This window comes from Pan paniscus, chromosome 7 (genome assembly GCF_029289425.2).
Source record: "Pan paniscus chromosome 7, NHGRI_mPanPan1-v2.0_pri, whole genome shotgun sequence".
NCBI lineage: Eukaryota > Metazoa > Chordata > Mammalia > Primates > Hominidae > Pan > Pan paniscus.
The window spans coordinates 139,047,477-139,073,179 of NC_073256.2; the positions used below are offsets into that span (position 1 = coordinate 139,047,477).

At 37.8% G+C, this 25,703-nt stretch overlaps 1 protein-coding gene across 3 annotated transcripts in view; it reads right to left on the bottom strand.

The window, feature by feature from the left end:
• Window positions 1-481: 481 nt before the first annotated feature.
• HAS2 (hyaluronan synthase 2) overlaps window positions 482-25,703 on the bottom strand; it is a 29,342-nt gene continuing 4,120 nt past the window's right edge. Inside the window, exons 2-5 of one of the 3 annotated variants that reach the window (XM_055116892.2) lie at window positions 24,778-24,960; window positions 17,078-17,704; window positions 5,485-5,586; window positions 482-3,391 (exon numbers count right to left, since the gene is read on the bottom strand). In XM_055116892.2, coding sequence (XP_054972867.1) covers window positions 2,462-3,391; window positions 5,485-5,586; window positions 17,078-17,704 — 1,659 coding nt within the window. In that variant the 5' untranslated portion in view covers window positions 24,778-24,960 and the 3' untranslated portion in view covers window positions 482-2,461. Of the gene's footprint in view, window positions 3,392-5,484; window positions 5,587-17,077; window positions 17,728-24,777; window positions 24,961-25,703 lie in introns of all 3 variants that reach the window. The other 2 variants (XM_003820492.8, XM_055116891.2) reach the window with 2 other exon arrangements.

A 25,703-nucleotide genomic window follows, 5' to 3' on the forward strand; every position in this document is an offset into this window, starting at 1 on the left:
GTTCTCTGAGAACATTGTGTTCAATAGCTAATGATGTCCCATTTTTTAGAAATGCCATGATTTATTTAATTATTGCCCTCATCATTTGATTTTAGGTTAAGGTTTTATTATTTCTGAATAATGGTGAAATAAACAAGCTTGCTTATCATATTTCTGCATATCTTTGATTTTTTTCCTGCTATATGTTACTATAATTTTAAAAATTGTCTAAATTTGTGCTGCTTTCAAGGGAAGCAGAAGAAAGAGAAGATTATAGACAAGGGTAATGATAATTAAGCAGTCTCTCTCCTCTCTCTGTGGTTTTCCAGATTTCCAAACCACACCAGTTTTAGGGATTTCTACCTAATAATAAGTAACATTAAATGACATATTCTTTTTTACCAACCATCATTTTTTTTAAAACCCCCCTTCCTACATTCATACCATTATAATCAGGAAAACAAAGTTCCCCCTTCCCTTAGAAAAAAAGGCAATAATCTTATCAAAAATATTTTATTTACAAAAAATTAATTATACTATACATCCTATACTGGAAATACATTGAATAATTGCTAAAATAAATACAGGCAATTAATTCAACTTTTTATAAGAATGAGAGAATTTGACATTTGAATGTTATCAAAGCTTAACTTAGAACATAAATAGTTAAAAAGGCAAACTCAAGTTTTCATCTCATTTATTGGCATGGTGTGTTTTGTTTTCCACAAGCTCTCCAATCAGTGAGAGTCTTGAGTTTCAGATGTACCTTTTTGTACTCTGAAGGTAGGATGTGCAGCTTTTTCTTAGGCAGGATAGATGTAACATAGATGACTGCATAAAAAAGAGGCAGAAAGGCAGGAAGCCCATTTTTTTTTAACACTTCTCCATGTGTCTCTGCCTCACCATAATGCTGTTTATTCAATTATTCATATATTCCGATTGTGTTTTCAACACAGGTCTACACAGCACCAGCTACAAGGCAAGGTCAATCGTGTAAAAAATAAAACTGGATAATGGAGGCCTTGTAGTAACTAAATTAGCCAAGTTCAGAGTATTTGGTTCAACAATTTTTATATGTGCCAATCATTGATATACTTATTAAACCTTGATGTCACTTCTACTGTGTAGACATTTTTATACAGGTCCAGAACAGGAAATAGGAAGTGATGATCTGTGTAATTCAGAAAAACAAAATTCCTCATTTGAAAGTAAAAGAGGATAGATACTTGGTGATTCTATCTGCCAATTTTGAATTTATATGTTTTATAATTTATCCAACTCACCCGTGTAAACATTATACTAACATGTAAAGTGAACTGGCAAGTTGAAAAAAAAAAGACAGGCAAAACATGTTCAATGTATAGGTAGGACCCAGTAAATTCAGGCCACAGAACAAAACCGTTGATAAACTGCATTGTATGTGTCCAAAATTACACAGATAATTTCTCCACTTTCCACTTGACTTGTCTGGGAAAACACTGCCAGAATCTCCAAAGATTATTCATCTTTGATACCCATGTTTTGTCCAGTGCTGGATGCCTACTGTTTTCTTTCAAAGACTATCATTCCCTTTTTTTAAAATCTTATGAAAAAATTGCACTACCTTTGGCCTTGATTTTCAATGATTTTTTTTTTTAGGTACACACGAAAGTGTGCATTTTTACTTCCAAAGTGTGATAGGTATATTGGCCTTTTCTAAAAGAAATAAAAACAAAAAGTTAAAATATTGAAAGTTTAAATACTTCTTTCACAGAAATAAACTATTCAATTTTAAAAGGTAGAGAGAGAGAAACATTTTATTCTTTCTATCATGAACATCAGTCAACCAAGCTTCACATTTTGGGCAGGATTTTTTAAGTATAAATTTTTTAAGAACTTATTTTATTTTAAAAAAGGAAGAACAGGCTTATTTTGGCAGAGAAGTAAAATAGAGAATATGCAAAATTTGTCTTAAGATTGGCATACAAAATTTAAAAACACAGTACAATTATATCAAAATACAGCACAGCCAACGGCCTTTAAAACTTCCTTTGGCATTTCATTTGGTAAAGTTAAAAAGAAAATCCTTCCTAAAAAAAAAAATTATCATCTATCAAAACAGTCCATAAGTTAGGTCGTATAGGTTGAAAGAACTTTTCCTTGAGTTTCCAAAATCCTTTTCTTCCATGATAACCCACATAAAGCATGGCTAGTGAGGTATATAGGGCAAAACACTTTCAGGCGGATGCACAGTAAGGAAAAAGTGCATAAACAAAGAATTCATCCCATTTTCATAGAAATAACAGGTTAAATCTGAGTTTCTTCTTGTTGATGTATTGTTTTACTTTGGCAGAATGAAAATAAACCCATATAAATGTCTTTGTTCAAGTCCCAGCAGCAGTGATATGTCTCCTTTGGGGGCATTATCTGATGCCACAATACTGTACAGCCCCTAGAGGAACTAAGGTGTTGTGTGTGACTGCAAACGTCAAAACATGGAAGATCATACATCAAGCACCATGTCATATTGTTGTCCCTTCTTCCGCCTGCCACACTTATTGATGAGAACTACATACAGCGTCAAAAGCATGACCCAATAGCATGCATAGAGCAACGTTCCAACAATTAGAACTGTCTGTTTGGATTCTGAAAATGGCCTTTTAGACTCCTTATAAATGGTGAAAATCACACCACCCAGGAGGATTGTAAACCAAACTGATACTGGAATGAGTCCTATGAAATTAACAACAATGGTTTTCCTTCCTGATGTGCCCCACCCAGCTTTGTTTATTGTTGCAATTGCAAACATCTTGGCGGGAAGTAAACTTGACATGTATAACACTGAGTAGAGAGACATGAAGACCATGACGATATTTCCTCTAAGGCAGCTGGCAAAAGATGATTTTATGAGACCTACTAGCTGGACAGTTAACAAGAAGAGGAGAATGTTCCAAATTTTACCCCGGTAGAAGAGCTGGATTACTGTGGCAATGAGAAAGAAAGGAAAGAATCCAGTGATAATCGCTTCGTAGGTCATCCACAAGTGATGTTTGTGAAACCACATTGCATTGTACAGCCATTCTCGGAAGTAGGACTTGCTCCAACGGGTCTGCTGGTTTAGCCATCTGAGATATTCTATAGGTGTTTCAGTAAGGCACTTAGATCGAGCTGTGTATTTTGTTGCATAGCCCAGACTCAGCACCCGGTTCGTGAGATGCCTGTCATCACCAAAGCTACATTGGTTGCCCATAAATTCTTGATTGTACCAATCTTCCACAAACTCATGCAACAAGGAGTTTCTGTACATTCCCAGAGGTCCACTAATGCACTGGACACACCCAAAATAAGACTGACAGGCCCTTTCTATATTAAAAGCCATCCAATATCTTACACTGCTGAGGAATGAGATCCAGGAATCATACTTGTTTAAAATCTGCAAGAAGAAAAACATAAGTAATAGGTAAGCTTTAGCTAAAAATTCCAGCAAAACCTGTTCCATCCTGAGGTTACTACCTGGAGTAATATTTGTTATTTTATCCTCCCATTTTGGCTTCGTTCCTCTTTTTGGCGTGGTTATTTTATGTTTTCTCTGATTCTCTGATTCTGTTACTATTTGTTATGCTGTATGCATGTGTTGCAATTCTTTGATGGTGAATATTTTTTTCTATTTCATCCTCTACCCTCTTTCTGCTATTCTTATTCTGTTTGTTGTGTTATCATATTGAGATATTTACTTATTTATTTATTTAGAGATGGAGTCTCACTCTGTCACCCAGACTGGAGTGCAGTGGCGCGATTTGGGCTCACTGCAACCTCCGCCTTCCTGGTTCAAATGATTCTCCTGCCTCAGCCTCCCAAGTAGCTGGGACTACAGGTGCGCGCCACCAGGCCTGGCTAATTTTTGTATTTTTAGTAGAGATGGGGTTTCGCCATGTTGGCCAGGCTGGTCTTGCTCCTGATCTCAGGTGATCTGACTGCCTCGGCCTCCCAAAGTGCTGGGATTACAGGCGTGAGCCACTGCGCCTGGCCAAATTGAGATTTTTTTTTAGGCTTTAGTTCTCAATCCCTAAACTCTTTTCCCAGGCACTCTTTCATAACACGTAAGATTTGAACGTTTTTAAGTTCCAGTTCCTCCTGTGCTGGTTAATTTCAAACTGATCCTATCCTTGGCTATTACTTTTCCTCTCCTTTATCCACACTTTTTTTGCAATAGCAGCAATAGGAGAGTTTCCCATGGCCTTCCTGCAAAATTTGAATCGTGAAATAATGCTTTATATAAAGGCTATTGAAAATTATCAGCTTTTTTTGGCAAGATTTCTACATTCTCTCCTCTGTCTCAATTTTATGGATTTTGCCAGCTTCCTTTTTTTAAAAATCACCAGGCTATTTCTTTGTCCCTTCTAATGTAATTTCTTTGCTTTTGCTATCAAACTACATATATAAAATGGGTTATATAGCATGATAATATCTAAATTTTAAAGTCTATTTTCCATGTGCTTTCTAACCTTTTGCTAAAATCTAACCTCATATTTATTTGCAAGGGAATCTTATTTTAATCCTCACATATTTTCACATATACATTTTTCCATCCCACAAACGTCAAATTACCTCCATTGATATTTGTTTCATTAATTGTTTCTTCATCAATAACAAATGATGGACAATACTGGAAAACCACTTATCCATTCTTTGCCTTTCTCACTAGTATAAATTTGAGTCTCTGTTTTTTTTTTAATTATTCCTTTTTGACTCAGATTTTTTTTTAAATCAACCACATATTGATCATCCTTTAGGTATATAGGTATAAGATATATATCAATTTCTTACCATACTTCTATTTCTTTTTCCTTTTTCTTTTTCTTTTTTTTTTTTTGAGACCGGGTCTTAACCTATCACCCAGGCTGAAGTGCAGTGGCATGATCTCGGCTCATTGCAACCTCCACCTCCCAGGTCCAAGAATTCTCTTGTCTCAGCCTCCCAAGTAGCTGGGACTACAGTTGCACACCACCACGCCCAGCTAATTTTTGTATTTTTAGTAGGGATGGGGTTTCACCATATTGATCAGGCCGGTCTCGAACTCCTGACCTCAGGTGATCCACCTGCCTCGGCCTCCCAAAGTGCTGGGATTACAGGCATAAACCACTGCGCCTGGCTCATACTTCTATTTCTTAATCCTTGTAATGAAATAATTTTTAGCAGAACATGAAATATTAAGTTATGGCCCAAAGGTATATGGTGGAAATCATTACACATTTATTTTAAGTTGCATATAACTTATCAGCTACTACAGAAATGGGTTATACCCCAGGACTAAGCAAGAAAGTTCTAAATTATATTTCAATTTACATAGGAAAAGAGGCAGTGAAGCAGATCCAAGGCACATTTTAATGTGTCTCAAGCACCAACAACAACACCTGGCACAGAGTTAGTGTTTAATAAATGTATGTTCAATGAGTCAATGAGTAAAAGTGCTCTTAAAAGTATTTCATGCAAAACAAACAAACAAACAAAAATGAAGCCATGTACCTGGACATCTCCCCCAACACCTCCAACCATGGGATCTTCTTCTAAAACTTTTACCATCTCCACAGATGAGGCTGGGTCAAGCATAGTGTCTGAATCACAAACCTGCAAAGAAGCAAATGAAAAATGAGTTAAAGAAAAGGAAGAACTATAAATACATTCCCTGTAGTCAAAATTTCACATACATACTGTGTCCTCATCTTACTGTCACAAGGCCTCAGTAAGCAAGTATCATGATGATAACAGAGGCCTTGTTATATCATGGCCAATACAAAGAGCCTATTTTTCAGCAAACTCAATATTTAAGTTAATGACATTGCTGGGTAGAACAGCTGAAGTGATGTGCTAAGTATGACTTGTAGCGTGATCAACTTGTCCCAGTTTGCCATAGATGCTCCCAATTTTGTCAATGAAAGTCTCACATCCCAGGTAACCCCTAGTCCTGGCAAACTGTAATGGTTGGTCCCCCTAGAGGTCTGTTTAAGAAAAAAAAAAAATGTTTTCTTGTTACCTTCAATAAGGCTTTTAGGCCTTTTTGTCTTTCAGGTCTGAATGATAAGAAAATTCTATGACATTTTCTTAAGGGAGACATATTTAGTAATGATTTTACCTTTCATTTTAATACGGTAAATAAATGATAGGAGAGCAATTCTCCTACATAGGATTGTATAATTCTAAAGCAATAGTGTAGTTCTAAAGATTGTATAGTTCTAAAGTCCATATGACCTGGGCTTAGCAAATGACATTGTATCAGGAAGGGGATTTGCAGGACCTTCAACACCTTTTTATTCTAAAGTATTAAGTGTTCATCTGGCCCTCTGAATTTAAAAGTGGATATAAATCACTTTAAGCTATTCTAGAAATGCCCATTGTTGTTTTTAAACACAATCTTTCTATGAGCCAAAAAAAAAAAGCAAGTCTGAAACTAGACCAACCACAACTTCAAGAAAATTGTTGGAATTAGTTTATAACTGTGTATTCCTAATAGATATTTCTATTGGAGTCTCAAGGGCACAGGGCTATAAACTGTGCTTTTCTTTTCAGACTGATTTCCAAATCAACTGAAAAGTTAAACAGAAAAATAATAAAGCAAATGGAAAACCAAACTATTACCTGTATGCTTACAAAGCTGATATGGAGAATAGGGCTTTATATGTGGAAAAGTGGGCTTCATAATTCTGAGTAATTCCCAGAACTACCCAGTCCCAGAGAGGGTCTCAGTGGGACTAGCCTCCTGCAGATACAGTGTATGTCCCTTCAAAAGGTACAGCTGATACCTGTTCCTGGGGGGATGCCCACTCCCAAAAGCCAGGCAGAAAGAGCTGGGCTTCCCCTTATTCCTTCCACACTCACTAATAAGATTAAGTCACTCCTTTTCTCTTAGGAAAGGAATGAAAACAGCTGAAAAAGGCTGATGGGTTATACCTGCCAATGGAGCTTCCTCCATATGATCAGAGAAAATCAGAAATAGAAAAAAAGTAGGAAAAAAAAGTCCCCATCTCCCTATCCCTGCAACATTTACTAATTGGACATATTATTTTCTGCTAAATGCAGCAAAGTCCTAACAAATATAAATTGATCAGAATTGTCATGTGATTAATCAGCTTGATATCCCCATTCAGACAATGAATGGCATGATTGGCAGAGACTGAGTATTTATTATCTGCTATTCCCATTATTCTGCCATCAAGTCAGACTGTACTGGTTGGACTGAATCAAGATTTAGCCAATTTTTTTTAATATCAAAATAAATTATTTAACAGTTCTGCAAACCACTCTATAAACATAGTATTTCAGCCTGAGCAACAAAGTGAGACCCTGTCTCACAGAAAATAGTGTTTGATATACCAGTTTTGAATTTAAAAAAAAAGGAAATTAACCAATTAGTAGAAGCATAAAGTCTCAGAATTAAAGGAGACATTAGATACATGTAGCATGAGTCCTTCACATTAGTAACTAAGGAATCCCAACATTTTTAAAAGCATCTAGGCTGGGTGCAGTGGCTAACACCTGTGTTAGGAAGAGCAGAGGGAAGCTAAGGCGGGGGGATTGTTTGAGCCCAGGAGTTTGAGACCACCCTGGGCAACACAACAAGACCCCATCTCAAAAAAATAGTAAAATAAAATAAAAAATAAAATTATCTACCTCAATTTTACTACTAGCTTTTTTTCTGAAAAGGTTTCATGTTAATGAAGAATGCTGGTGAAAATAGCAATTTAAATGCATTATTGGAAATCATAATGTGTGGAGTATATGGGGCATCAGAAGGTGAACCTATCACCCTTCTAGGTTTAATTATAGCAATTTTGGGGTTAACTTCTGAATTTTTAAAACTTTATTCTCCTTATTTAGAAGAACTCATTTTCTAAATGAAACCCTATTGACTGTCTTTTTGTCGTTCCATTTAGGTTCAGCATAGTCTCACTTATTTTAAGAAAAAAAAAATTAGGCAGAAGCTAGGCATTCGCTTTTCATTGTAAAAAACAGGATTTTACTGACACCTGGGTCTGTATCCAAGCATCTCAAGCCTCCAGAACCTAGAAGAATTCCCCCGAAAGTGATGTTTTGCCTCTCCCATGCCCTGTCTATCCCTGGTTTGTATGTGGCTACCAGGTGGGCAGGAGGTCTGTGATGAGGCTAGAAAAACATGAAGGCAGAAATTCTAACTCATCTTTAGCCTCCAGCATCCTGAGTTTATTACCACACCCACCTCTGTTGACTCAAGCTGGAAAAGGTAAAACCAGGCTAAAATAAGACTAAAAACAACAGGAAGAGGGCAATCCAGAGTTAATGTTCAAATAACTCCGTCTGCTTGTGAGCACAAGCAAGCCAGGAGAACTGGCTCTTTGAAATGACTACACTGGAACCAAATTTATGATGTTCTGCATATTTAAATTGGTCCCTGCCCCTCCCAATTTCCAATAGCAAAGTGCCAGAAGTTCTCTGAGAGAGATTGTTCACATGGTGAATTTAGCTGTATCAGAAAGGAAAGCTCAGAAATCTCTTGGGAAAGGGTTTATTATCATGGGATTTAACAGCTTTAAAATTTTTCAACTACTGGATGCTGTTTGGTGATAGAATGCCAGCTAGAAAGCCATGGTCTTTGACAGTTTGTGAAAGCATGTGTATTCATGGACACAAGGGAATTTACTCAGTAGGGTGTAAAGAGCATAATTTTAGCCCTTCTTAAAATCCATACAGCAAGAACAGGCTTTCTAGCCATCTCCTCACTCATCGGTAACAAGTATGCAATTTCACGAATGTCAGCTATTTAGCCCTGGATTACAATCTGTGGGAGACATGCACCAGTTCAAGGAGAACTGAACCTCACATAAGGAAAAACTACAGGACAGCATTTGCACACAGGAAAGAGAACAAACTGAAACATCTTTTTGGCCACACTAAGTGTATCAGTGTAATTCGTTGAAACCACATGATCACTAGTTATAAGATTTCTCACCAGGAGATATGGAAATGAAGCAAGTCACCAACTTTTGAGTAAATGAAACATGTCAAGAAGACATTATTTAGAAGAACCAGCCACCTCAGTCTTAACCACAGAATCATCCACTAAATTGCATAAGACCATCACTCTTCCTGCCTCACTACTCCAGCCAAGAGTTAATTCCCTCCATTTCCTCCCTATCTAAAACAGGGATTGGCAAACCAAGGCCTACTGGTCAAGTCCAGCGGGCCACCTGTCTTGATATGGGTCATGGGCCAAGAATGGTTACACATTATTCAATAGTTGAAAAAAAATCAAAAAAAGAATATTTTATGACACATGAGAATTATATAAAATTAAAATTTTAGTGTTCATAAATAAGGTTTTATTGGATGCATGCTGTATCAGAAAGGAAAGCTCAGAAAGGCATGCATCCACCCTTGCCTGCTCATTTACTTACTATTTATGGCTGCTTTTCACCCTGCAACAGCAAAATTGACTAGTTACAACAGAGACCATATAGCCTGCAAAGCCTAATATTTACTATTTAGCCTTTTATAAGCAAAGTTTGCCAACCCTGGGTTCAAAATAACTGGATACACGGGGAAGGTTCTGCTTTCTTACAAATAACAGTGAAGTTGAGATTAAATATGTTTGAAGCCCAATTTTAATTTAGTAGATTTTGCAAAAGCTGTCTCCATCTCCCTGTGTTAGGAAGAGCCTGAAGTGTAGGATATTAAAAAATTAGATTTTCTTCAGCCAAGATTTTGCCTATTACAAGAGCAAGTACCCATGAAATCAAGAAGCCTTAAAGTCTGAAGTCCTGTAACTTACTACTTCTATAACCTTGAATGAGCCATTTGCCATCATCATGGGACATTTGTGAGACACTGCAAATAAAAGTACCTTGTAAATTACAAAGGACTGTAGAGAAGTATTTCCATTAGTATAAGGTAATAGTCTTCAATATTTTATACTTTCTTAGTAAACCCACACCTAAAGGATTATGTCAATTATCACAAATAGATGGCTCAGTAGCAACAATCACTAATAGGAACATAGGAATTGATTACATATACAGAATCTCTTACCACATGAACAAACTCAAATTTATCTGGAAGCATCTACAGCATTCCTGTCTGTTCTAATTTATCTCACTAATCTTAAAGTTAATTTATCTCACAACAATCTAAATAAAAATCTCCTGTAGAAATACTGTTATCTCTTCTACCAGATGCCTTGATCCAAGTCTAAAATGCCAAATCTCCATGTTTTACTTTTAATGTCTTTTTTTTTCAGACTGATGGATCTCCTCACTTCCTCCCATACCACTTCAAAGGGCATTGACAGCTAACACAGCAAGAGAGAAATCTTAATTACTCTGGCTGCCTCCAATGAGGAAACAGGTTGAAAATAAATCAAAACTCTTTTGAGAAAGGCTTCACCTTTTTCCTGCTTGCAAGGCTTAACCCTTCATCTTAACCTTCACCCTTCATCTTAACCTTGACTCTTCATCTTAACCTTCACCCAATGAGACTATCTCTAGAATGTGTAGCATTTGTTCTTGCTTCCTCCCACAACTTAACCCAAAAGTAAATAGAAATTCTGCATCACCCCCCCCATCCCAATTTCTCTAGTAAAAAGGGGTAATGGCAGGAACAAAAAATTCCACAAATACCTACTTAGTAAATACAAGATGCTACCATTCCCCCGCAACTCCTACCAGTACAACCTCAGAGCAAACACACTACTGAAACAAACAAACAAAAAAAGTACTATATAAGGCCTTGGAATCAAATTCATCTGGATCCCAATCCACCATTAACCACTTATGTAAACTCGGACTCGTTTCTTCACTACAGACTCCTTACCTCCTAAGCTTCCATTCTGTAGGTGAAAAATATGGATAATCACATCTACCTCATAAGTTTGTTGTAATTAACTAGCGTTAATAAGATAATGTATGTAAAGCTGTTAGTAATGGCTAGCTCACAGTAAATGCTCAATAAATGGAACTCATATATACTAAAAAGTGGGCCACAATACATGCAAGATTTGGGGGAAACAAAACAGTGAGGACAGAAGTTGACTTTATAAAGATGGAATATTACATACAATTTAAAATTTCTCATACAACCAAAAAAAAAAATCAATCCAAAGCTCTAGTGCATGTTCATTAATAATATTACAACAAACTTCTAAGACTTTATCAAGATTGTATAACTTTATTTTTTAATCTTGATTTTCTATTTATGTGAATTCTAGATGAATAGAATTTATATATAAACATATAGCTAAGTTAAGCAGCCTCAAATTAAGCAACAAATACAAAATCATAAAATCTAAACATTTTAGAGCTACAAAAGCTTTTTGAAATTAATGAGTAAAACCATTCCAGAAAAAAAAAAAAATAGTCCTCAATGAAAACATCATCTTTCTTTTGTGAAAGGAACGGGGGATGGGGAGGAGGTTCTTCCCTTGTAGTAATTTGGTTTATGGTACAGGATCTCAAATCTAGCCAACAGAAAGCCTTTACATTATAGACACCTGTGCAGTTTGGTACTTCTTTGTAATTCTTCTTAAAAGGAATTAGGAATATACAAGCCTTCCTTAGTAGAATGAATTATCCAAATTATTATAAAATAATTCCTGCCTTCAGACAGCCAATCTCTTCCAATTATTAAAGTGAAAAAAAGGAGTCATTTGGTTATTCTCTTTTCCTTTTTAGGAAAGTTGAAAATGAGTGAAAGTTATAAAAGGTGCAAAACAAAGGTGACGAGCCAGCTGGAAAAGTGAGAAACCAAATGCTGTCACCTCTAAGGCTTAAACTATGAAGGACCCTTATTCCAAATGTTTGGAATTCTCATTCTAAAGAAGGGAATCAGGGAAGCTCATAATGGTGCCCTTAAATCAAGATTTATATTCAAGAAGCAATCTGGGGGGAAAAGGCAGATTAAAAGTGAGAGTGAGACACATGATAGTAACCAACAAATGAAAATTCTGATATCCCTTTTTCTTTTGATCTTGCTCTAGCAGAGCTTCAGTATTTGCTAGATATAATTAAGATGTCAGAAGAATTACACCAATACTGACTTAAGAATCTTGAGCTGAAAGACATCTTAGAGATCATCTGGTCTACTACCTCAGTTGATGATTCATTAAGGCCAGGACCATAGCAGGTAAACAACAAAGTTGGGTATAGAATTCAGATTTCCTCATTCTTATTTCAGTGAGCTCTTAGTCTTAACCTCCAAAATGAAAGATAAAAATAAACTTACTATTCTCAATACTGGCCCTCAGAATATTTCAGTTGCTCAGGCTTTCTATACAGAACAAAACAGGAACCAGTCAAATGTCATACACAGTTGATTATCATTATTTATGGTAGTTGTATTACATAAAGTTGCCAGGAACACTGAACTGGAAAATACTGAAAATGTGCTTCTAGCAGAAACACAGGGCTAGGTTCCTCCGAACCTCTGGCCACAACATTTTGACAACATATAATCTTGTTTTATCTGTGCTTCTGTTTATATGTACCTTATTTAATATACATATAGTTGGTTCATTAATATTGAACTCATGTCCAACAGCACGATATCTCATGCCTAAAGGAAATTCATCTCCATGAGGTGTATCACAGTCTTCTTGTGCTTAGATAGCATTTCAGCATTACAGTTCAAGGCCATGTTAAAGAGCTACATCACCAAGGAAAAGCACAAAAAAGGGAAAAATGTGGCACTAAAGAGACCATGAAGAGGATAATTGTTTACAGTATAAAAGCTGAAACAAGAAGCCAAAGCATCACCTTGTCTGACCTCAGCTGGAACATGCACATTGGATGACTCAAATTTTTTGCCACTGTGTGCTTGTCAGCAAATGACCACCTACTGACTGCAATTATTGATTTTAGGGTTACAAGTACGTTTTACTGAGTAGACAAATTTGCAAATACAGAATCCAGTAATAATCACAGTCAACTCTACTGTTAGGAATAATAAAGCCTTACATTTTTCCCCAAAGAATTCTGGATATGTAGAATGCTGTGAGATTAAATCAATAGTGACATTTCCTCCTATAATCTTCCAGCTTAGAAGATGTTCATATTTGTTATATATTTTCTACCTAGGAAGTCCCTAATGCAGACGTCAGGGGATACTGTTTTATGTTTTCCTTTGTCTCATAGACTGGTGGCCACTTGAGTGGTAATACGCATGTTCAGTAAGAGACAGGAATAAAGCAATTATATAATCAAGACATCCGGCTGGGCGCGGTGGCTCACGCCTGTAATCCCAGCACTTTGGGAGGCTGAGGCGGGTGGATCACGAGGTCAGGAGGTCGAGACCATCCTGGCTAATACGGTGAAACCCCATCTCTACTAAAAATACAAAAAAAAAAATTAGCCGGGCGTGGTAGCGGGCGCCTGTAGTCCCAGGTACTTGGGAGGTTGAGGCAGGAGAATGGCATGAACCCGGGAGGCGGAGCTTGCAGTGAGCCAAGATAGCGCCACTGCAGTCCAGCCTGGGCGAAAGAGCGAGACTCCGTCTCAAACAAACAAACAAACAAAAAAGACATCCAAATATATTTTACGTTTTCTGATAACACTACATAAAAAATATAAAACATTAACATAATCCCAAAGTGTTCTAAAAACAAGGGAAAAAACAGAAAAATATACATTGGAAAGTGTCAATCAGTTGGGCATTTGTTTAAGATAATTTTAATTTTGTTCATTGTACTTTTTTAATACTATTAAAACATGCTGCCATAAGCCTGTGTTACTTTTGTGAATAAAAAAGCCAGTATAAACACTATTTCAAAGAGGTACAAACTTTTGTCCAACATTAAGCCATACTCAGAACAGGTCAGAATCTATCCATTTTAAAAACAAAGTTTCTCTAGAAAATACATTGATTCTGAATTTTGAAGATCTTTGTCACTCTTAAAAAAAATTCATTCCCTTCAACTTTTTTTTTTTTTCCATTTTTTGAGACAGGATCTTTCTCTGTTACCCAGGCTGGCATGATAATGGCTTAGTACAGCCTGGACCTCCCAGGCTCTAGCAATCCTACCTCAGCCTTCCGAGTAGCTGGGACCAGAGACATGTACCACCAAGTCCAGCTAATTTTTTTTTTTTTTTGTAGAGATGAGGTCTCCCTAAGTTGCCCAGGTTGGTCTCGAACTCCTGGGCTTAAGCAATCCTTCTGCCTTGGTCTCTTAAAGCACTAGACTTACAGGCGTCAGCCACCACACTGGCCCTCTTTAACTTCTTTTCTCAATTTATTTTTTCCCTTCCTCTGTTTTCTATCTTCTTTATCTCTGAAAGTACCCACCAGCATCATCAGATAAATTTGCTACCACACTGGGTTTCTCTGTGACTAGTGACTCCCCTTACTGTTCTATGTCAGCATTAATTATTTGAACAGCTACAGGGCCAAGAGAGCAGTCGGTAGAGAAGACTAGAGATGAAAGCTGAGACAGAGTTAGAGCTGGTAGCTGGTAAAGCTTTATTCCCAAGGAGACAAGAGGAAGCAGGCCCAGTGGTCTCAAGAGCATAGATCAAAAGAATAACTTTGAGACAAGAAGTGAGGTTGGATACTCTTGAAACAGTTTAAGAAGAGAGTAAAGATGATCTTGACAGCATTCAGAATTAGTACTTTTGACTTTCTCTTTAGTAGGAGGCAAGGTCATCTGTTAGTAGTTAAGCAGAGAGGAGTTTGGATAGGGTTTTGGGAAAGTGGTGAAGGTATGAAATAATAGGCTATGAGAGCAATAAGCAAGGCATCTATTCAAGACCAAGTGAAAAGAGTGCTGAAGAGTGCCAAGGATTCGGCTGCAACTGGAAACCAATCCTTTTGGCCATCTCTCTCCACAGTTAAGCAGAATTCTCCAGCAAGTTTGTAAGCATGGTCAATTTCTTCCCCAGCCCCCATTTTCTCTTGTGTATTACCACCTGAACTTTGCTTCCTTCTTTCCCTAACCAGCCTGCACTCCAAGTTCCATCACTTGTAATGCTTAGCAGCCAACATCTTCAAACCCTTTTTCCCTTAGTTGTCTTTCTGTGGTTTCTGCTTTGCAATTCTCAAATCCTGGGACACTTAGAATAGAAGATGGGAGTGGTTAGTATTGTGAATTGAACCTTAGGAAATTGCCATTTTTATAGGTCACACATGGTTAAATATCAGGGGGTTTACTGAGGGATGAAAAGATGGAATTACCAGTTTCAGAATGCTAAGAGATTTGTACTCCTGTGTGAGTGGAACTGGCTGAGAGTCCCAGGAGGCATCAGGGCCTAGTTAAAAGCTGCTGGTCGGGTCAGTGTATCTGGAGACTTCCCCTATCTCAGCCTGGAGGAAGAAAAGTTCTCAAGCCTGATTAGGGCTCTAGCAGGAGGCCTATTCTAATATTTCATATTTTGTATTATTTTTTTCCTGGACAGGCACAGCATAAAGTTGCCAAGGATACAAACAAAATTCAAAACAAAAATGATGGGAGAAGCGGGTTTGGGAGGAGCATGTTTAAAGAAAAGGAAGAAAAAACCCTCATACAATGAGGCCTTGATTAGAAATGACAAATGTAGCAATTGTTTTAACTAAAATTAAAGACAAAATATCAAAACAGATGTTTTCTCATTTAAAGCCCAGAACTTCATTTTTCATATCCTCTATAAGTTCCCAGTCATCCTTTCCCTTTGAAAATAGCCTATTATCCTCTCATCTAAGCCCAAAGTTGTACTGTGTAAATACCAAATGTCCAAAGATAACTGAAACTACCTTAACTCGGAAGTTTTACCTTTGAGAAATTAGGAGAAACTTGACAGAGAAATGCTCCCAACTGTCTAGAAGGGAGATTAACATAATGAAGAAATGTCTCTAAACTCTTCAGACATCAACTGAAATTAGTCATATGGTGGCAATTGACAGGTACTATAATTTGAGCAAGGACTAAATGATAATAAACAACAATACTCATATAAAAAGCTTTAATTATATCAATGATAACATCATAAATAACTTTTGCTAAACACTTGGAATACATTAATTTATTCTATCCAGAAACTGAGACTCAGAGAGGTGGTCTTGCCCATGGTCAACCAGCTAGTAATCTCTATGATTAGAACTTTGGTCAACTGACTCTAAAGCCAATGTCCATTCCTATCTCACTACCTGACAACCACTAGGCATGACTCTGTGGCAGTAAAGGATCCTAAAGAATAGGATGCGTCTTCTAAAAACTAGAATTTCACTAGAAATTCTAGAGGAGAGGAAGAACATCCCAGTGCCTTTCTTAAACCAGAGACATTTTTCCCCTCTCAATACCATCATGGCCAAAATCTAATTATTATAAAGTATCTGCAGAAAATTAAAACTGGAAACTCACAGGGACCCTACTAATGTTCTAAAGAAGGAAGCTTCAATGAGAACCAGGAGAGGAGAACCCCTATAGTGAGCTTTCAGGAAATTAATGGGAGACACAGCCTGTCTAATTTTCATGCAGGCAAACACCATCACAAATGCTTTCAAAGGTCAAGTTGCAGTGAGTGAGGTAATGCTGTTTGGAGAGTGAAATAAACATTACTTTGCTTTTGCTCGAAGATTTTTTTTTCTCATTTTTTGTTTTTTTCCTTCTCTCAATTTTAATTTTTTTTTTTTTGCTCTTTTAAATGAAAATTGTTCTCACCACCCTCATTTTGCCTCATTTTGCAGTCTCTGCGAAAAACATTTTATAGCCTCCCTTCAGCCTGCAGATTTTCTCAAGACCCTTCTGCTCAGGCAGACACTATTTTCTTACAAAGCTGGAGAGTTTTAGAGTGTGGAAAATGATGTTGGATTTGACTTGGCAGAACCAAGGGGGCAGAGAAGGTAAAAGAGGGGGAGAGAAGGGAAGGAAGGGTCTCCTGTCAAAATAATCCTGATTTTTAACCAATAACACAGCACAAATTAAGCATTTTCATAGATAGTCTCAACAGTTTTACAAGATTTTTTTTCCCTTTTTCAAAATGTGCTTTCAACAGTCATGCTGTTTTCAAATGAACTGAAAGAAGTACTGTGTTCAGAAGGGACAAGGATGGGCTATAGCATATGACTGGACAGATACAAAAGCGGCTTTATTTAAATGTATGTTTGCCCTGGCAGTAATGTGGAGACCTACCTGTACATAATCCACACTTCGTCCCAGTGCTCTGAAGGCTGTGTACATGACTTCTCTTTTTCCACCCCATTTTTGCATGATGCAGATACTTTTGTTGGACAAGACCAATTGCGTTACGTGTTGCGAGCTTTCTTTATGTGACTCATCTGTCTCACCGGGACCCTTTTCGTGGAAGTTGTTCTTCCAGATATAAGTGGCTGATTTGTCTCTGCCCATGACTTCACTGAAGATGTCCATCATGTAAAGGTCATCTTCTGAGTTCCCATCTATGACCATGACAACTTTAATCCCAGGGTAGGTTAGCCTTTTCACAGATTGCAAACATTTCCTTAAGTAGTCTGGATCTTCTTGATAGGCAGCGATGCAAAGGGCAACTGTTTTGTTCAACTTTATGGGGGTTTCTAGGGATTTTTTCATTTTTCGGTGCTCCAAAAAGGCAAACAGGCTTTGGATGATGAGGTGTGATGCCAAAAAGGCACCATACAGTCCAAAAGAGAAATAGTAATTATCCGTTTGGATAAACTGGTAGCCAACAATATAAGCAGCTGTGATTCCAAGGAGGAGAGAGACTCCAAAGAGTGTGGTTCCAATTATTCTCAGGATACATAGAAACCTCTCACAATGCATCTGTAATATAATCAGATGATACTCTTGGTTAACCATGATTGTCCCACACTTGTTTTATACCTAGTATCATGGGGAGAGTATTGGACTAGAAGCATTCAGGAGTTTTAACACTCAATTTCTCGCCCAACTCATTGTGTGACTTTCTGCACTTCAGTTTGCTCATCTGCAAAATAGGGATAAGGATGCCCTTCTAGCATACCTCAGAGGGTTATTTCAAGAGTCAAATGAGATGATGGTACAGCATATTACTGAATGCCATAATGTTTTAAACAAGTACTGCATACATTGCTTTAATGTGTTGTATCACTTGCCTAAGGCTGTACTCTATATATATGTGGTCATAGCCAGGCAGGGACCCTGAAGTTTCTAACACCCAAAGAAGTCATTCTTCTATATAGTCCCCTCACCCCTTGATATTGGCCAGTGAAAAAAATCCACTGGAGATTTTGCTAAATTTCTCATGTGTAATTTAATCTCACCTCCAATGTGTATTCTTCAACTTACATCCTTTCCCTGCAGCCAGCTGAGATTGGAGATCAGGATAGTGGATTCTAGTACTAGCTCATTAACTAACTGTGTGACCTTGGGTGAGTCACCATACCTCTCTGGGTCTCAGTTGTTTTGTAAAAATATCTGTTAAATGAGGGATTTTAGAATTGAGTATTTCCGAAGTCCTCACTGACACTAAAAATCTTCCATCCCTAAGTACCCTGCATAGATGTCTATTAAAGCCCTATAATTCTGAATTATACTCCTTTGTTCCAAAGTCTCTCTCCTCCATCCGCCATCATGAATACTAGATGATTAGATCCTGAGCATCATGAACCTTACTGGAACACGGTAAACACAATAAATGTTTGTAGAAATAGTGAATAAATTAAAGGACAAATAACATCATGATTTATTTCAGCAAGTGAGTTTCCATCCTGTTAAAAGCCATAGCACATTAGACCTGAAACAAATTTCCACTCAGTAATAGTCAGTTTTGCAGTCATCCCTAAATTTTGTCTATCTCCTGAAAAAAGTTTTAAACAACTCAAGGACAAAAGGACCATTTTTCCCAAAACATTTGTATTTCCCAAAGGATTTGTATTTCCCAAAGCATTTCCAATGCTTAGCATTAAAGTGGTGGTTGGCAACCCTTTTTATTTCATTTTTTTCCTCCTGGAGTTTTATTTTCCTCCTCTTCCAAGGATGAACTATCAAAGAAGATATAATTGGTATAAATGCAATATCTTCATCTTTAGTCATTCGCATCCATTTCTGGGCTTTTCTCATATTTACATATATTTAGTGCTTAATCTTTTTCTTTAATTCAATTGATTTTTAAAAGCTAAGTAAGTTTATTTTAAATAGAAACTTAGACTAAGCAATTACCTTTGCAAAATCTTTTGCTTGATGTGCTATTTATAATTTCGTAATCCACATGCAAACTTAACACTGACTGTTCACACAGTATCCTCTAGGCTATCAACAGCTGCATGGCCACCACGTTGCTCAGCTCCAAGAGGCACCATTCACACAGTCACCTGCTATTCCCTGCAATTGTACATTGAGAAGATCCTAAGGGGATCTGCACTGTACTTTCGGGAAACCTTAGTGTGGCTTCTTACCAATTGTGTTACCTTTCCTTCCTGAGCATAGACTTGGTATGGCCAAGTCATTCCAGGCTTTGGAAATCTGAGATATGCCACTTCCAGTAAGATCTTTTAAGAAAGAGAATATACCTCCTCTCATCTCTCTGGCCCTTCCACAGGCTTGATACACATATTAACAATGTTTTAGGGAATTGGAAAGCCCCAAGATAGATGGAGCTTGGTCCTTGGATTGCCATATGAAAGGGAGCCACCCACCAAACAGGAATACCTGCCAAGGACTCTTACGTTAGCACAAAATAATTTCTGGATTTTTGTTTGTCCATTATGCATTTGGGGCTTGGTGTACTCCACTAGTATAACTTAAATAATGCAAAGTGCCCTGGAGATCAGGATTCTAGCTTGCGGACGTCACTTTTTTATTGTTGTTAAATGGAAATAACAGAATTTGTCAAAGACCCCACAGGGCTGTGGTGAGGAGCAAAATGGAACAGTGTTTATGAAAGTGTTTTTAAAAACCAGAAATGCATTGCAGCTTAAAGGATCAGTTAACCAGGAAGCGAAAAAGCAAACACAACAAAAAGAAAATTGGTGTTCCACTTCTAGCAACTATATGGGACACCATAGCGTGTAATGTAGGAGTCTGATAAATGTAACCTTAACCCAAGTGGAAAGTTTAGACTGTTGGGGAATGGTGAAATGCTGAGTTTTCAGTGAAAGGCAGGCAAGTACAGCATCTCTTGTTAATTAACACAGCTGAGGGGATGCTGAAAACTCCCACATGGTACATTAACCAATGCCTAAAGGTGCTGGGAGCACCAGACTTGGAACTTGTCATTTCCAAGACGTGAGTCATTCTCACAAGAGTGAAAAATTTCAAGGGGACTAAATCACTTTGCCAGGGAGAAGCTTAAGTGTGTATTTAGCTTGTGTTTAAAATCACCATAGCCAGCAAAAGAACTGCCTGCCATTCTTTTCCATTATTCACATTTTCCTTGCTTTTATCAGCACACGTGGACATAGAGAGTGTTGACATAGCATCTGCTGGCCACAGCTGAAGTGGGAACACCCTCTTACATCATAAGACTCTACAGAATGTCCTTTTGAAGCTTGGGAAAAGTACTTTACTAGCATACCACAGCAACGTGGCTAGAAGTGAACCTTTATATTTCTGCAAGATATCTCAGTGTTGTCTAGTATGGCACACACAGCATCTTGGTACAGACCAAAAGGCAAAAGGCACATTTTAGAGCCAGCTTTGCTGAGGGAATACATTGATCTCAGGGAATGACACATAGGACGTGTTTCTTTATAATTTCCCCTGGGCAATTGCATTGATACGGGCACCATGTGTTAGACTTTCTGAGACAATCCCCAATTCAAATACTCTGTTTCATAAGCATACTCTCCTTGTCAGACATATGACTGTATAGTTAAATTGGAAAATAGAGTTAGTTCAATCCTAAATTATAAGTACTTACTACTAGGTAGAAAGATGATTTTGAAATCTATACTCTCTAAATATTTAAAATTAAAATTTTAATTTTTCCCCCAGTATGAGACTTTGGCCTACTAATTGATACCAAATATTTACTAACTTGTGTTCTCCAGAGAATTAGGCCAAACCAAGTGTTAAAGAACAGCTTGCTATACTATAATGTATATCATTATATATATCTCCACAAAGTCAATGGAGATATATAATCTGTTTTCACTAACGTGTCCCAAGGACATAAAACACTGCCCAGCTTATAGCTGGTGTTCAGTAAATATCTGTTGAATGCATGAGTGCAAATTTACTCATCATCATCATCATCATCATCATTATTATAATGGTGGCTAACATTTATTCATCATTTATTAGGTTTCAGGCGGTGGGGCAAGTTTCTTTTTTTAAGCATAATCTTATTTACTCTTAATGACTTTGGGTGGTAAGCACATTATTAATCTCATGTTACAAATAACTATGCATATAATAAAGAAACCAAGACTCTGGGTATTTAATTAACTTGTCATAGTCAAAAAACTAGGAGTTGGATCCACACAGTGGCATAAGGCCAGATAATTATTCTCAATAAATTTGCTGAATATATTTGAATCCTCATGACAAAATAGGTGGCATTCTTTTGTTTCTGGCTAATAAAATGTCATCATATAAGGAAAGATTAGAAACAAACTCTGAAAATTGTTTCCCTACCTTTTTTTTTTTTTTTTTTTTGAGACGGAGTCTCGCTCTGTCACCCAGGTTCCCATGCTGGAGTGCAGTGGTGCAGTCTTGGCTCACTGTAACCTCCCCTTCCCAGGTTCAATTGATTCTCCTGCCTCAGTCTCCTGAGTAACTGGGACTACAGGCATGCACAACCATGCTTGTGTAATTTTTATATTTTAGTAGAGATGGGTTTCACCATGTTGGCCAGGCTGGTCTTGAACTCCTGACCTCAGGTGATCCACCTGCCTCAGCCTTCCAAAGTGCTGGGATTACAGGCATGAGCCACCACACCCAGCCTGAAAATTGTTTCCCTACTGTTATAGAAAATGGGAAATTGGCACTCACTCAAGTACAGACACAAGGCTAGCCAATACTGAGATTTCGGGCTCATATATTTTCTATGTGGAAACGACCTAAAGAGACATGAAAAGTGGTTGTTTCAAAGGAAGAGGCTGGTTCCATCTGTGTAATAGCAATTCTGCTCCTAATGCCAACAGCCAAAATCCTGTGTTACCATAAAAAAGGCACTAGTGTTCCCGCTTCTTCCACCTGTGGAGCAGATATACAGCCTTGCTGTTGGCTCATATACCCCAGTGGGACTCTTCAGGTCACTGGACCTCGAAGCCATTTCCTCTGCCTTGACCTTTTTGTATTAAGCAGAGAGTGAAATGTTGGATGAAAGGAGAGTAACATCTACTCTCACTGCCCCAGTTCAACAGTGAGAATTGAGTTCAATGGAGTTACCCTAGTTTTTGTTTTTTTGGTTTTTTTTTTTTGAGACTGAATTTCCCTCTTGTTGCCCAGGTTGGAGTGCAATGGCACGATCTTGGCTCACTGCAACCTCCGCCTCCTGGGTTCAAGTGATTCTCCTGCCTCAGCCTCCCAAGTAGCTGGGATTACAGGCATGTGCACCACGCCTGGCTAATTTTGTATTTTTATGAGATGCAGGGTTTCTCCATGTTGGTCAGGCTGGTCTGGAACTCCTGACCTCAGGTGATCCACCTGGTCTCGAACTCCTGACCTCAGGTGATCCACCCGCCTCGGCCTCCCAAAGTGCTGGGATTATAGGTGTGTGCTACCGTGCCCGGCCAGAGTTACCCTAGTTTTCATAAAGTGGTCCTTCCATTTTGGATCTGGAAGAAGCTGAAATGAATTCAAATTTATTGAGTCAGCATCTGGGAAAGACTACAATTAGGTCTGATGATACCTCTTCTGGGAGGCCTTAGCTTATCTGTCCTTCTAAAGCAACTCCTCCACCCTTGCCCTCTCTTCACCCCCTGCCATGCTCTCTCCCCTTAACCTGCTTGATTTTCTAAGTAGCATATATATATATATATATATATGTATGGCCGTAGAGTATACATGCACATACTCTATGGCCAGGGGGGCTTGTGTAGTTCAATTATTTGGTTTGTCCTTGCATGAAAACCAGGGCTTGGCACATAGCAGGGACTCAATAAATACATTTTTAATAAATAAATAAGCCCATTTGGACTCAGGCAGTCAATGTAGACTGACAGACACAGGTCCTACCCCAATCTTTACTGCAGAGGCAATGAATATGTAGTAGAGACAACCAAGCCCTTAAGGGTACCCCTCAAACAGTCTTTTTTTTTTTTTAAGAAACCATCTCCATAATTTTTTACCCAGATGTCTAAAGGCAATGGTTATGGGGAGTCCCAGAACAGGTCTAGAAGGCCTTTGGAAAGCAAAGATAGAAAAGGCAGATGGTCCTCAAGAGCATGTACAGGGATTGCAAGTTGCAATCTGAGCTATCTTATGAGCTCAGGGTTCAAGTTTGGGGCATCAACTTTTATCATCTTGAATTCCAGTACCCTTACAGTGTTTATTGTCTATTAATCCATATGCTGCTTTATATTTTGGCTCCAATGACTTGTGAGCATGTGTGCATGTATGTCTTGTCTCTTCAACTAAATAAATTATCTAGTATTAACCAGATTAGCAAATATTTTGAAGTCAGTTATACTAGTGTTCAAATCCCAGCTCTGCCATCTACTATCAATTTCAGAGAATTTGACCTCTGGAACCAGACTGAGTTGGGATAGAATCCTGGCTCTTCCTTTTAGTGGCTGGATGACCTCGAGCAAGTTATACAACACTTGTCATCTTCAGTTTCTCCATCTATAAAATGGAGCTAATCATATTGACTCATAAAATAGATTATGAGATTTAAAAAAGGAATCTAAGTACATATTTTAAAAAGAAATTATCAACAATTAGATCTTAGTGATGTTAGCTTCCTGCCAGTAACTACCTAATAACCCTGACTCTCCTTCCATTTAACCCATTACTTATGGGTTAACAAGTAATAACTATGGCATGATGAAAAGAATAGGAGGACTGGGAATCAGAAGAAATGGATTCAAGTCTGCACTCTGCCTCATATTAGCAACCTGGCTCAGACAAACCGCTTGAGGGTTCTATGAATAAGTCATGTGTCCTTGGACAATTCAATTAATATTTTTGAACTTAAGTTGTAAAGTACACTTGCGTCTCTTCATCATTGCGTCTCTTCATCCACTGAAGTCTAAGTTCAGTGTCTTTTCAACTTTTGGCCAAGTATTTAAACACACAAAGGCACAAAAGATGATGAGACATTTAAAGAATGTTTATCTAATGAAGGCGTGAACTGGTTCTAAAACATAGGCTGTCTTTATGCATAAACTCATGTTGTATGGGAGAAGGGGCCATAGGCCTTAAATCATATGCATGATAATTAGAATTGGGAATATTTATCTAGGTTGGTGACACTAGCAAGGATAACAGAAATCTGCTTCTAAGCAGACATACTCAGGTCAGGTGGTAGCTATCTGCTGGCTAAGAGTGGATTAGGAAGGTATGGTGAACAAAAGGTTAAAAAGTAGTAGTTCCCAAATTTTGCTATATATGCAAATTACCTGCAAAGCCATAAAATTTACCGATCTGTGGCTCCCACATTTTGAGTTCATTGATATGGGCTATGCCCAGGTCATCACAAGTTTTAAAATCTCCTCCAGCAATTCAGCTATATAACAAAGTTTGGCAACCACTAGGTTAAAGTAAAATAAGACTTTCATGACCTCATTCACATTGATACCCATCCCTGATGTGTATTCCCTCTGCTACTGTCCCTAAGTAGAAATCTGAGATAGGAGGACCCAAATGAAGTCTCCCCGCAGCAGTCTTCACATTACAGCACATTACCCCCTGGAACACAAATCATGAACCCTCCCGACTCCCCCTCCCAACCTCCCTTCTCCCCTTCTGACCTTCTCTTCCTCTCTGGCTTTGAAGTCTGCCTTTTTCTCTCCAGTCCCACTGCAGTTATCCTAGCAAAGACCCTTGAGCCAAGCTTCCAGGGTTAGTATACAAGCCTTTTTTACAGGACTTGTCACTCCAGCGGTGTCTGGGTTCAGAACTGTAGGTTTCAGATTTCTTTTCCTTTGCACCATCTATATTAATAAATTATTTTTAGGATGTGTGTTCTTCCAACTGCTCTACTGGTTCCTGAACTTCACCATCCTAAACTTAGTTCACAGTGTAGGGGAAAAAAATTACCAAATGACTTGACATGGAATCTTAGTTTTATATGTACCTACATTGGCTCCTGGGAATTATATCTATAGGTCAAAACCCTACCTACAGAGCCAAATGTAGCACAAACGCCAAGTCTCTTTAGGAAATCTTTACTGATCTCTTTCAATCAGATGTGACTTCTCAATTTGAACCCCCATAAAACTTGACTAGTGCAGCTGCAGCATAAATTAGCATGAATTCAATTCAAAGGCATTATATTCCAAGAATTCTTGGATTAAATTCCATCCACACCCCTTATTAATTCACTTTGAGTGAATTGCTTAACTTTTCTGAGGCAAAATTCTTTTACTTATAAAACTTTCTTTGCAGATTAGGATTAGATATATGTATGTAAACCATCTAGTTGAGTGCCTGAAACATACTAGACATGTGATAAACAATAGCTGTTGTTTCTTATGGGCCAGATCATATTTTATCTTACAGTATATTTTAAAATTTCATTAAATACACTTTTAACTCATTTTTTAATTATCTGCAGTACAGATGTATTCAGTTAAGAGGCATTCATTAATAAATTTACTTAATTTAAATAAGAAAATATTTAACAGTGTGGCCTTGTTATATTTAATTGACTCTCATCAGTAACATTCTCCTAGAT